Source organism: Gasterosteus aculeatus, chromosome X, assembly GCF_964276395.1.
Source record: "Gasterosteus aculeatus chromosome X, fGasAcu3.hap1.1, whole genome shotgun sequence".
Lineage (NCBI taxonomy): Eukaryota > Metazoa > Chordata > Actinopteri > Perciformes > Gasterosteidae > Gasterosteus > Gasterosteus aculeatus.
The window spans coordinates 8130339-8143543 of record NC_135698.1 but is presented as its reverse complement, the minus strand read 5'-3'; the positions used below and the strand labels follow the sequence as shown (position 1 = coordinate 8143543).

The window sequence follows — 13205 nt, the reverse complement described above, 5'->3', positions numbered from 1 at the left end:
ATAACATGTAATTAGGGCTTTAATCAAAACACGTGAACGTGTGCAATTACGCGACGCATAATCCAAAAACAGACCGTAGGTAACACGGAACCCTGAGAGGGCGGGGGGAGTTTCTGGGGAAGCACATCAGGGAGACGCAAAGCGAGATCTTTTTTACTCGCAAGGTCGTGTCGTTTCCGCGGACCATCGGCGTGGAGCTCCCTTATTCTGGGCCAAGATGATGTCCATGTCTGCTCGCGTCGGGGCTCGTTCCCCGTACTTGCAGGCGACAAAGCAGACAGTTAAGAGCCTGCGGCTCGCGGACCTGCTGCCTTCTGCTGGTGAGGCCGAACGACGCGTTTGTGCCTTCTGACGTAACAACGCGACTTATTATAGTGACCGCAAACTGACTAAATAACATTCTCATTTAAACAAAACGTAATGTACGTTTGGTGTGTCTTCATTTCATCGTCTGTAATAAACGGTAAACAGCTGTGATATGACGTCACCTGACGTGTGAAACGTGATAGAAGGTCAACTCTAATTTAAAACGGCTCAAAGACGTTAATTTAACGGTTACGGAGATGAACAGGATGTGAGACCCTGTTGTTGTTATTGTTTTGTTTCACGTGCCAATACAGGTGAAAGGCCTTCTTTGTTAAAAAAAACATATTCACTTGTTTGAGTTAATCAAATGTGAATATTTGTTCGTTTTCAGTGATGGCATCCTAAATATCTCCTATCTAATATACAAAAATAAGAAGATGACGCTGCAATTTTCCCATCTGCCGCCCCTGCCTTTAAAAACTTCTTGTGTTTCTTTTCAGCTCCTGGCGGGATCCGCTTCGCCCACACAGATATCAAGATCCCTGACTTCACAGACTACCGCCGCCCCGAGGTGACGGACCCCAACAAGTCCTCCCAGGAGAGCAGTGAGGCCAGAAGGTCGTTCTCGTACCTGGTCACTGGCGCGACCACCGTGGTCGGTGTGTACGCAGCGAAGACGGTGGTCACCCAGTTTGTCTCCTCGATGAGCGCGTCGGCAGATGTCCTGGCCTTATCCAAGATCGAAGTCAAGCTCGGCGACATCCCCGAGGGCAAAAACATGACCTTCAAGTGGAGAGGGAAGCCCCTGTTTGTCCGTCACCGCACGGAGAAGGAAATCGCAACAGAGGAGGCCGTGAACATCGCGGAGCTTCGGGACCCCCAGCATGACAGGGAGCGGGTGCTCAACTCCAAATGGATCATCGTCCTCGGCGTGTGCACCCACCTGGGATGTGTGCCCATCGCCAACGCCGGAGACTATGGAGGCTACTACTGCCCGTGCCACGGCTCCCACTACGACTCTTCAGGGAGAATAAGAAAGGGACCCGCTCCGCTAAATCTGGAAGTTCCCTTCTATGAGTTTCCTGACGAGGACACGGTCATAGTGGGATAAATGTGGTCTCGCTTCCTCTCAGTAATAGGTATTTTTTGATGGCTCTCGTTGAGAGATGAGTGACATAAAATGTGTGTAATTATTATTAAAGACATATTTCTAACTCTATGACTGAGCTCATGTTTCTTTTTTCGTTAAAAACAACACAGCGCGTCTTTGATTCTATGATATTGTATTTATTTTATCCTGCACTACTTTTAGCATTTAGTCTAGAGAAATGATTTTTGAGGGCAGAAAATGCCCAAATGAGGAGAATAATTACATAAAGGGCTGAAGCAATGCACTGCTCTGACAGTGAATGAAACAACACTCTGAAAGCAAATGTGTATTACATCTCTTTGTTGCAAATACAAACGCTTCAGACCACTACTGGATAGAGTGATTCAACCTACCGATATACTGGGGCGAGCTTATAGAAAGGGGAGCTGGTAAAAGCGGGTTGTGATCAGACCACATTCCTTGGCCTTCACACCCAACTTGATGTTATGTTGTGTTGGAGCTGTGTGATAAAGTCCAAACCAGATCCTGATGACGATTCCTTGTTTAAAAAAAAAGGGACCATTAATAATAATGACATAATTCAATAAATTATTGTATGGTTCTTGGATCCTTCGGTTTAATGCGCACACAAGCTAGAAGCTCTATGGTCAAACACATTTGGATAAACCAGACTATAATAACCTAAATTGAATAAAGATTATAAAGGGGCCTGTTTCATGGTTACCTAAAGTTGAGCTGTCAAAAGTGCATACAAATGAACAAGCAGCCTGAGAAGCTGAATGATTACGTTAAGATGATTGGACCATCCAGAAAACCTAAGGATCCTTTTTCCATTTTAACAAATTGGTTCGGGAAGATAAGAACTTTACACCAATGACAGCAGCAGCAAAGAAAGTGAACTGCGAAGTAAGATAAAGAACTTTTGAATTTAACCCCAATGAACACTGTGTGTGAACCAGTGAAACACACCAACTTTTTGGAATCCTTTAAATACAATATAAAGAGCGGAGATGCTGGTCAAATCATTGACATTAAACTTAATTTACCATCAAATTAAAATATTTCAAACTGTACAGTTGGTGCTCATTCCATTCATGATATTTTGTATTTAAATATTATCAGTGCCATGAATGGATAAATAAGTTATAAGTCAACTGATGAGTGTATTTTCAATTCCATTAAACAAATCCAGTTATCCATTCGTTTTCACAATAATCTTATTACTCAGTGTAACCTGTAACCAGGACTAAATCAAATTTACAATATTTGATTCCCCATTTGATAAAGAGTCTCTCCAGCATGACAAAAACAGTCTTCTGAACCCCTGAATCGGGGTCGGCAAACACTAATCCACGTAGTGCACCTGCGCCTGCAGCTCTTTGGAGATGTACCCCAGAAGGGTCGACGTAAGCTGCTGCTTCAGGGTGGCGTTGCCCATCACCAGAGCAGTTAGCTGAACCAAATCTGTCCACTGGATGTCTCCCATGACCGCCAGGAGATCGTCATAAAGCTTCTGCTGCTGCTGAGGACTGAGCTCCATGATGATCTGAGGCAGCGGCTTGAACTGTCCGCTGGTCATCCAGCAGCCCAGGAGGCCTCCGACAGCACCGCCTGCAGGGCAAGAGGGTTCAAACACACGTACTGTAAAGGTACCCAGGCTGCAGTGACTGTTGCACTTTCTCCACCTACCGACTGCGATGCCAAGAGGTCCCCCGATCAACCCTCCTGCGAAGGCCAGACCCCCAGCTGCTGCGGCCCCCTTCCCGGAGCCCCTCACGGTGGTCTGGACTTGCTGATTGGCAGATAACTCACAACACAGCCTCATGACATCATTGACTCGGTGACACATGCTGTGGGTCAGATTCGTCATTTCAGAAGACGTGACAGAAATGATAACCGCAGGAACAATCTGATACGAATAGGATAAGAAATCAGGAACACGTTGTCTGTACAAGTAGCTGGAATACAATATCAAATCAGCTGATTCACAAATCAACAATTTGCAGGGTGACATCAGTGAATGACATAAATTATCCTGTGTACGTATTAAATATCGTGGCACGCATTTAAACGCAGTCATTATCTATTGTAACGCTAGGCAGACACCAGTATGATAGCTGATTGCATCAGAAAGCGTCAAAAGCCAAAGGTTAACGTTTCAAAGTTTCTGTCGCCCGGTCAACAAAGTAAAAGACAAAGTTTATAGTAATAACTACAGTAAACCGCATCAACGTACCTTGCTGCCTCATGAAATCCTCATTGAAACGTGTAAGGCTTAAGTTGAGATGCTATTATTATTATCAACTATGCTCACTGGTCGGCGGCTCCTGATTTCTGAGCTTGCGTGACTGTCACCGCAATGGCTGATGGGAGAGACCCCAATGCTGCGTTCAGGAACATTCGACCAATCCCGGATTCCATGCGTTTTGGTCAGAAGTATTTTTGTTGATGTATTTAGATGAGACAGCGAGTCACTGAAAATGCTCCTTACGTTATAACAGATTATATTTGATTGACGTGCAAGTTGTGATTAAAATGACGTACCTTTTAAATGCATCTTGAATTGTTCAGCAATGAATATACGATTCCTATACTAAATATAAGAGGTAAAGTAGGGATTATTAGAATTTCTAATGGGCTCATATCAACAGTTAGCTTACACTAGTAAAACTGGTACAAGTCAAACTTCCGATAGCAACTGAAAGCAACACAAACAGCCAATCAGCGTCCAAGAAGAAGTGGGCAGAAACCATGGGTGCATTGTATTCATTAGCAAACTTGTTTACCACGACTGTGACTCCGAGCTAATTCATGTGTACAGACATCTGATTACTATTATCAAACTATAGTGGACTATCATAGGGACACGTGTGTGTTCAAATAGTATCTGTAATAACAACGTCTGTGCAGCTGCAGACTGATTCACCTTTACGAAGGTCGAGGAAAACCCACTTGTGCTTTTCTAAATAGACAACTCCCTGACAGTGGTCGTGCTTGTTGTCACCGTGCTACTGTGGGTTGGTCAGTGCTGCTGCAGGGTTTCAGCTCGTTAAAGTACGTCGACTGTTTACATTTGTGCGATCATCCACATTTTACCCAGACAACACCGCGGCAAGCAGAGGAGCAGCGGGAATTCTAACGTGTTGCCTTCGAAATAAAAGTTCAAAACGGTACCGAGGTGTTTATCTTGTGGTCTGTTTAGCATCAATAACTTGTTAGAATATATATTTGTCATAAATAATGGAGAATGGAAAGCATCAATATGCTGAACAGTAAAATGCAACATAAAATACAGCAAAAATGTAACATCGCATCATTATTACGAGTATTTTTTTTAATTCAGAGTTTTTACTTTTTGATCTTCTAACCGGAAGCGTCGTGGTGACGCCTCGCGTCTTGACGGCTGAGCGAGGTACATGTCGCAGCAGGAGGGACGAGGACTGTTTGCTCACCTCTGGATATCAAAACCGTGGATATTTTTGGGACGTCATGCAAAAATCCTGAAATGAGAGTGTGAAATGTCATCGCCCCCGAACGTGAGGATAATTATCACCGTCCCGTTGATGACTACGAGCAGAACGGGTCCGAGGAACCGCCGCGGCTGCATTCATAAACACTTCTTCAGGACTCACTGCAACCCCTGAGCTTTTGTTTTGGGCTCACACACAAAAAAGAAAACACACACACACACATTTTTTGGTTCTCCCGTCGTGCACGTTGACAATGGCTGCAAAGGGTAAAATGAACGTGGAGCATCTCGGCGGAGTTGCCAGGCTCCGAGAGGAACACCAGAAGGTAAACGTGCCCCCCTTCCCCTGCTGACATGTGTGACGCTGCTAGCCAGGAAAACACGCGGCTCCCCGAACCCACCTTTAACGCATTAAACACACACAAACACGTGTGTGTGCACTAAGCTGCATTAGTGCGCCGTGAGTGAACCGTTCTGACTGCCCCCCCACCCCCCCTTCTTCTAGAAGCTTCGCTGCAGCCGCTCACATGTTCAAGTTCTCGTTACTTTAAATGTCGGCAGCGGGGAGGTGTGTGTCCGTGTGGTCTCTCGGTCGCTTTGGGCTCGTCGGTGGCTTCCAGACTGTTTAAAAACAAACAAAACCCCCGTCTGTTTTTGAATGAACTGTTGATTAACAGAAAGTAAGATACTAACACCCCCCACACCCCCACACACACTCGCCCCCCCCGAGCCCATTCAGCCAGGAAGTTACATTTGTTTGAATACGACGATGACAAAGTTTAGCATGCAACAAAGTTGTGTAAAGCACGTGCTTTCCATGAGCTCACATCCCCCCGGAGAAGGTGTGTTAGTGCTGATCGGACCATTTGAATGGTGTCTGTGCGGCTGTGCGTGGCCTCCTTTGTCTGGTTGTGTGTGTGTGTGTGTGTGTGTGTGTGTCTTTCTGTGTGTCTGGTTTTTCTTCTTCCTGTGTGTTTGCATTGGTAGTAACGTTAGTTGCACTACCGGTTAAAACACTGATCAGTGATGTTTAGCATTGTGAAATCTGGTATTATTCACAGCGTTTTTTACCACGTCCTGCAGGTTGTGAACCTTGACACAAGAGTCTGCATTGTGTAGATGTGATTGTTATTGACCTGATTTGTCCTAACAGGTGGTGAAAGACTGTGAGAGTCGGATTCTGCACTGGTAAGCATTGAGAAAGTCACATATACTATTTCAATCAGTTGCATAGGAAGGGTTGACACACATTGTCCCTGAGTGATCCATATCTATAAATAAATCCATTTTTAAACAAAATGAAGGAATATTTTGCCCCAAAATGATGCTGCTGTCATTGTCCGCTAATTTCTTTTTAGCGGCAAAGTTTGTGTTTGTCAGAGACACGGAACGGCATCATTTATCGCCTAATTTTGGCTTCCTCTATTAATCGAGTGTGATTCTGTGCGTTACTGATGCTCTGAGGTTTGAAGCGCCGGCTCGCGTCCAAATCAACAAACTAAACAACTTGGCCAATCAGAGGCATTTGTTAAGTGCACCCTAATTAGACACTTCTACCCTCATTTGCAGTGCAGGAAGGGACGTTTCCAACACCCCCACAGTCCGTTATTGTTTGTTGAACTGTCAGATGGGCTGAAGGCATCTTTCCACCTTTTTGTAGTAGCAAAGCAGCAGGTTTAAGACGAGCTTCCATCAAAGGAAGAAGGAGAGAATCTAGAAACAAACTGCAGCGCAAACACTACTTAAAGGATCAGTACGAAATGCTCGATAACGTAATCACAACTCCGCATCCCTACTGTCAGACTCCCCGACCATCGGACACTCACGTATTTGACTGACTCGAGCGATTCGCAGGGACTTCACGTCTCTCCGACTCTACCGTTGTGTTCAGTTGGACCCACTACGGAGGGACAAAGTCCAGTGTTCATCCCCCCCGAGGAAACAATTCACCGGCAGTCGGTAAATACAGGTGGAGCGCACACACACAAACCGTGTGATTTTGGAACCATGCTTGTTCCTGGTGAACAGTGTGGGACTCTTTGTTGTATGTTTATGTTAAATACACAACATCCTAAGGACAAAACTAGAAGTAAAAACAAATACAAAAACCTTTTATTGGTCCCACTCGAGTGTCCGTGCCGATTAGGTCGTCCAGATAAGCGCTTTCGGTGTCATTTGTTTTCCTTTTTTTGACTAAGGCCCACTGGAACGTATGATATCTTTTATCGAACAATCAAATCTACGCGATAAAGTCAATGAGGGCCCGTGGAAGTGTGTTGCTTTTCTCCGGCCGCGACACACGTTGTTTATCACTCAAAGCGAATGTGTAACTTCCAGGTTTACAAACTGGTTTTGTGCTTTTCACTGGAGAAAGAACCAAAGCACAAATCACAAAGCCCAAATCTAAACGTTTACAGGAAGTAATGTTTCTGTGGTGTGAATGTGCATGGACGAAGGCCTCGTAGTGGAGCTGCAGCTGCTCTTTTTTTTTTTTTTAATGTCGATCTGTTGTCATGATTTTCTCTGAAGCTTCACATTGTCCGGTGGTAAATGGATAAAAATAAAACAATGAGGCCTCTTTGGTTGAAGTCTCCGTTTTGCCCCTGAAGGAGGGAAACCGGCTCTCCCTCATTGCTCCACAGCTGCCTCTTGCTTCCCGTTGTTCTCTTTTAACATCCTCAAAAATAAACCAAGCCAAAACTATTTGGATAACAAAGGCTTCACATGAGATCTGTGGCTTCAAATGAAAAACTAACATTATTTTGAATAGTTTCTGGGTTATCCTCCTTCTAAAAACATGCTTCTGCAGGAAGAAGGTGTCAGGTGACTATGAGGCCCTGACCGAGCGCCTTCAGACGCTTCCCGATCAGCTGTCTTATGACATCATGGTGAGTGCTGGCACTCGACTCGTGAAGTGTGGGGAGGTTTCTAAGATGAACGCCACTTTATTTCTCCCTTTCTCCTACTTTCATGCGCCACCTGCATCATTAACCGCTTCTCTCTTGTTTTTTCATCCCCTGTGCTATAAACAGGTGCCCTTTGGCCCCTTGGCCTTCATGCCCGGGAAGCTGGTGCACACAAACGAGGTCACGGCGTTGCTCGGTGACAACTGGTTCGCCAAGTGCTCCACCAAGCAGGCTCAGAAGATCGTCGACCACAGGATGAAATGTGAGTCCTTGAACGTTTTGAAATATTGCTTTTTGTCCTCCCTGTTTCAAACTGACTGCAGCCGCTGAACACTTCTCTCCTTCCTCCAGCAGAGGGCGCCGCTGCATCGCCTCTGTCTGAGGAACTGTCAGCTGTTATCTACTACAGGAATACAAAAAAAAGATTTAGAGTTACTAGAATTTCTTCTTTTTCACTGATATGGTACAGTTTTAAACTGTCATGCTGCTTCTGAACTGTTCGGAGCGTTTTGCCTTCCCAGCACCCATATGTTGCCTTGTCAATGCCTCTGTTTCCCCTCAAAATAGTAATACATATGTTTTCCTCTCCTCTGGTCAAAACTAGTCCCGTACATGCAGCACTATGGTTTGATTGAGAGCCAGAAACCCTGTATTTACATCTAACGTGTTTCCCCCCGCTGCTCGTTCTCCGTTTGGAAAATCTTCTATCAAGTCAAATGGGCCCGAGTAACGATGTCTGATGTGAACATTATTAGAGTGTTTAGTGAAGCAGAAACATGCTGCCACAGCCCATCCGCAGCCGTCTACCCCCCCGGACCACCACCCCCTCCCCCCCTCCTATCTCCTGACCCTGCCCTCCACGCTATTACAGAGCTAAGTGCTGTAATACAAACATGGCTGGCTGAAATGTGTCAGACAGCGGCTGAGTTGTCAGGCCTTCTGTGTTTGACCTTTCCTCACTTCCAGTTGATGCACTGACTGGAGGGGCTCCCAATCGCCATGGAAACAGGGCCCCTCTGCTGTTATTAGTAAAAGGGCTTAATTGTTGTCAAGATTTAATGATCCGAAGTAGTATTGAGGGCAGAAGATATTATGAACTGTTTGTGTCATCATTTTTTCCCAACGCTGGATTTTAACTCTTCATCGGCCGGTTGCAATTGTTATATTTATCGTTTAATTTGAATCCATTAGCCTGCAGACAGTTCATGCACAGTGGGTTTCCAACACTCTGAATGCACGTTGTGACGATAATGGCCCTTTTTTGTTGTTGCAGATGTGAAGAGTGAAATCAGTGATCTTTCAAAGACGATGAAAAACTTTGAAGCCAGGGTTGGACTTGTGAGGGATCTGGAAAGCATCTCATCCGTACGTTGCATTACTACAAGGTTTCTCACGTATGAAATGTGGACATTAAAGGCAGCAAACGCACTGACTTTGCTTATTCCTCAGAGTAAAGGGGACTACGTGGACATTAGAGAAGACACCGAGAACACCGGTGACATTGCTGTCACCAAAGGTATTTTTCTTATTAATAGATCTGATCTCATTTGTCTTTCTTTATGAGAAGGCAAACAAAGCTTCTACAGATACCCGGGGTGACATCACCCTCTCTTCCTGCTTTAACAGGAAAGCAGAGAATAGCTCACAAACCAAATTCTAAGCCCAAATTGGATGCTGTCTTGGACTTAAAAGAGGAGGATGAGGAGAAAGAGGGCAGCAGAAAATGCACCACGACTGAAGAGGAGTTGTGGGCTAGATTAGATGAACTGGAGAAGCTGGAGGAGTTACAAGATGATCACGACAGGTAGAGGAGAAGACACTGTTTCCCTTGTTAGTTTAATAATTGCACATCTTCTATCCTCAGGCAAAATGAGAATGTCTGCTGGAAACGTTTTCCCTGCAGGTTGTCTTATAATGCGAACATGAACGGGGAGGACACGTCGTCCTTATCCTCGGAAGAGGAGAAGGAGGGAGACGCTGCTCCTGCGGTAAATGGACTCGCTCACAGCGAAGCGCCACCGAGTTCAGGCAGGAAAGCTGAAGAAGAAGCAGCAGCAGCAGAAGAAGACGACGAGGAAGAGGAAGGCAGCTGTTTGCCAACCATTTTCTTCTCGCACACAATCGAACCCAAGAAGGTCAGAGGGATAAACAACTTGTGTTCCACAGAGTGCGTCTTTGTTTCGTTTGGTTCTGCTTTGTTGACGCTCGTTTTACCTCCAGTGTCTCCGTTGTGCTTCAGGTGAGGATAAACACAGGAAAAAACACCATGTTGAAGTTCAGTGAAAGGAAGGAGCAGAAGGAACACTCCAAGAGGAAAAAGAAAAACGGACACAGCAACGGTCACTCCCATCACGAACTTCACAAGATCACAACGCCGGTGGACATTTACAGGTGAGAACGGGGCTGCGTTTAAAGATGCGATCGTGGTCTACTGCAGCCCGTCCCACGAGGTTCCTCCTCCACGAGCCTCACCCAAACCGCTCTGCCGCCAGGTTGTTTGTCGACGTGAAGAACGGGGAACCCGTCCCCAGGAAGTCCATCCTGAAGTCGCGCAGCCGGGAGAACAGCGTGTGCAGCGACACGAGCGAGAGCAGCGCGGCGGACTTCGAGGAGGGGCGCCGCGCGGTCGGCCGCAGCTTCAGCCACGACGAGACCACGCAGAGCGACACCAGCGACGGCGTCACGGAGGAGGAGAGTCCCACGGCGGTCCCGCTGCACCGCGCCAGCCGCTTTGAGGTCAGCCTGCTCGCCCCGCCGGTTTTTGGCTCGCGCTGCCTATTTTTGTCTCTCCGCTAAGTTTCCGCGTGAAGTCTCAGTTAAGAGTGTGAACGCAACGTGCCTATATTATGAAATGGTTTGTGAAAATTGCACCTTTGAGCGTCGAATCCCTTAATGAGAACATAACAAAAACTCCCACAGAAGCCTCTTAAAATTAAAATGCGAGCCGGCATGCTGTTGAGCAAGCGTTAAATGTTTTGTCTGAAGAGGCAAAGTGAACAAGGAAGGCCAGCATGACCCCTGAACCTTCAAGCATCAGTCACGTGACACCACATCACCTCTCTCTCTCTCTCTCTCTCTCTCTCTCTCTCTCTCTCTCCTCAGGCCTTTTCAGGCACGGTGGTCGAAAAGGAGCCGATGCCTTCAGCGGTCCCCTACCTGACCATCAGTCCACCGGCCCTGCCGACCATTCTGGAGAGGAAACAGGAGGAGGTGGCGCCCGACGTGGCCCCGCCCCAGCAGGCCCCGAAGAGGCTTTCCAAGTTTAAAGCTGCCAGGTTGCAGCAGAATTGACTGTGAACAAGTAATTATCTGTATTTCACTGTGGGATTTTTTTTTTCTACAACTGATGAATCTTCTTTCCTTCGCGATTCTTTCACTTCTGTCCATACGGGGTTTCATTAACGTTGTCGACTATTCGGGAGATGCACGTCGGCCTCGTTGCCCTCGGTGACCTTGTGTCTGACGCTGCTTTTTAAACGCAGTCTCTTTTGCTCATCACCCCTGTAGTATAGATGGTACTTAACAATTTACACATCTTTCTGTGGGGCTTGTTCATACCTATTGCTGTCTGTTATTTCTTTTATTGTATCATCTGCTTTTCTGTTAATCAAAGCTATTACCAGTTTAGGTAGGACTGTGCTACTCTTAGGAACAGTTGCTTTGTTTTTACTCCTTTTTCCAAGTGTCGATCCCTTGCCCGCTAGCACTCATTTTACTTCCTCTAAACCTGCCTAATGAATGTATGTAGTCCTCTGTGACAAGCTTTATGTAAAGACAAAAGAATATTGATGTAACCTGAAATGAAAAATAAATGATTTTGGCTAGAAGTTCTGTTCCCTCTTATGAATTACTGTTTCTTCATGGGAATTTCCTGTTGAACTGGATATGTGAGGAGCTCCGTGGAGCACCACCCCTATGCGCCATATAGAAACCGAACTCTGTAAGCGAGCAATAACATTTGATCAAAGCCATGCAGCAGACTAAATGTCTGTTCCTGTTAGCTACATTCCAGTCAAAGCGCAGCCTTAATGAAAGAGAGTGGGAATTTCCAATCAAGGCAGTCAAACCACAAATCAAGTTTAGTATGGGGTCAAAAACAAAATGTTACTGCTGATGACCAGAATAAAGTTTGATTTAGTGGCAGCAGTTCATGGATTCAGTCAGTAAAATACAGGATGTAGTAAAACTAATGCATAATGAGAAATATACGTATAACTTATTCATATTCCATCGAGTAAACTTCCTGGATTCAAACTCCCACTAAAAGTGTGGACACGTTTTTCTATTGCAGTGAATATTTACAGTGAGTATTTTTCTGAAACTGAACTTCAAAATCTCCCGAAACTGAGTCACGTTGTTTGACGTGATTCATATTTTCAACTCATACACACCACTGTACTTCATCTCCCCACAAGCCGCTTTAATTAAAGCTGCGGCTTGTGAGCAGAAAGGCTATCACTCCCCTTTTAGTTAAATGGTGGGAGTGCAGGTCTGTGATAAGAAGCTTTTAAACAGGTCCTGAGGTGACTCTGCCCCCCGATCCTCCCTTTCCTCTCCTTCATCAGGATTATTTCTCCAAAATGAAAATCCAGGTAGCATGAGACAGATTAGGCGATGCTTAACATACAAGAGTTGTGTTGGTGAGACACGGATCAATGGACTTATGTTGGTTAAGCTGTGAAGATATATGTTGGAACAGAGCAGAAGTACATTGCAAAGAAACCTAACGTACTCGCTGTGTAATGGGTTGGAAACCCACCAGATCTACATTTCAGGGATTAGGAGGGATTTGAAGAAGTTGTGAGATGAAGGAATCTGGCACTTTTGTTGTCCGGACAGGTGCTCGGGCGCGAGAGGAGGAGGGGAACAGTTGCTCCGCGTCTCACAGGAATGGATTAAAACAACACATCAGGCTCGGCTGCTGTGTGAAGGCACGATGCTAAAGATTCAGCCACAGTGTCTCGACACCTGCAGCTGGTTCCTCTATGAGAGGAAGTGGGGCGAATCACAGGGGAGGAACCAATGTTCACGTGGTGCACGCTGATGTGACAGCTTTGCAGCTTCCTGACACTTTGATTCTCGCACTGCTTCTGCGAGTCAGTCAGAGTTCAACTCAAACTAACTCAAAATATCACTTCGATGTGTCCTCTTTCCTGTTTGCTGTGGAAATAAAATCAATATAGATATATATAAAATCATTGAAACATTTGTGGAAAATTAGGCTAACCTGCTGCGCTGCACTTTTTAATAAAATAATAGTCTGATTGTTAAGTCATTTTGTCAAATAATAATGGTTTCATCTTCTGGAATGTGAGTAAATCATCTTCAGGGAAATTCTGATGGGCTTTTGTCACAATTTTAGGATGTTTCTTTACAAGGAGAACAAGAAAACACCTGCTGCCCCAATAGAAAG

At 45.5% G+C, this 13205-nt stretch overlaps 3 protein-coding genes across 4 annotated transcripts; 2 read left to right on the top strand and 1 right to left on the bottom strand.

The window, feature by feature from the left end:
* Positions 1 to 15: 15 nt before the first annotated feature.
* On the top strand, positions 16 to 1525 carry LOC120808736 (cytochrome b-c1 complex subunit Rieske, mitochondrial). The gene is made up of 2 exons (XM_040161836.2): positions 16 to 320; positions 807 to 1525. The coding sequence occupies exons 1-2, from the start codon at positions 218 to 220 to the stop codon at positions 1415 to 1417; spliced, it is 714 nt and encodes a 237-aa protein (XP_040017770.1). The 5' UTR covers positions 16 to 217; the 3' UTR covers positions 1418 to 1525.
* Positions 1526 to 2005: 480 nt separating this feature from the next.
* LOC120808737 (protein C19orf12 homolog) lies at positions 2006 to 4110 on the bottom strand. Of its 2 annotated transcripts, none has more exons than XM_040161839.2 (3): positions 3654 to 4110; positions 3107 to 3267; positions 2006 to 3028 (listed from the first exon to the last, which is right to left on the bottom strand). In XM_040161839.2, exons 2-3 carry the CDS (start codon positions 3264 to 3266, stop codon positions 2763 to 2765), a joined length of 426 nt encoding a protein of 141 aa, XP_040017773.2. In that variant the 5' UTR covers position 3267; positions 3654 to 4110; the 3' UTR covers positions 2006 to 2762. The 2 variants fall into 2 exon arrangements, with proteins under 2 accessions (XP_040017773.2, XP_040017774.2); XM_040161840.2 differs by having other exon boundaries at positions 3962 to 4099.
* A 616-nt stretch (positions 4111 to 4726) lies between these two features.
* Positions 4727 to 11619, top strand: LOC120808734 (unconventional prefoldin RPB5 interactor). Its single transcript, XM_040161834.2, has 11 exons — positions 4727 to 5212; positions 6040 to 6074; positions 7696 to 7774; positions 7919 to 8054; positions 9066 to 9157; positions 9242 to 9308; positions 9419 to 9596; positions 9696 to 9927; positions 10032 to 10183; positions 10285 to 10528; positions 10895 to 11619. The coding sequence occupies exons 1-11, from the start codon at positions 5141 to 5143 to the stop codon at positions 11081 to 11083; spliced, it is 1476 nt and encodes a 491-aa protein (XP_040017768.2). The 5' UTR covers positions 4727 to 5140; the 3' UTR covers positions 11084 to 11619.
* Positions 11620 to 13205: the final 1586 nt, after the last annotated feature.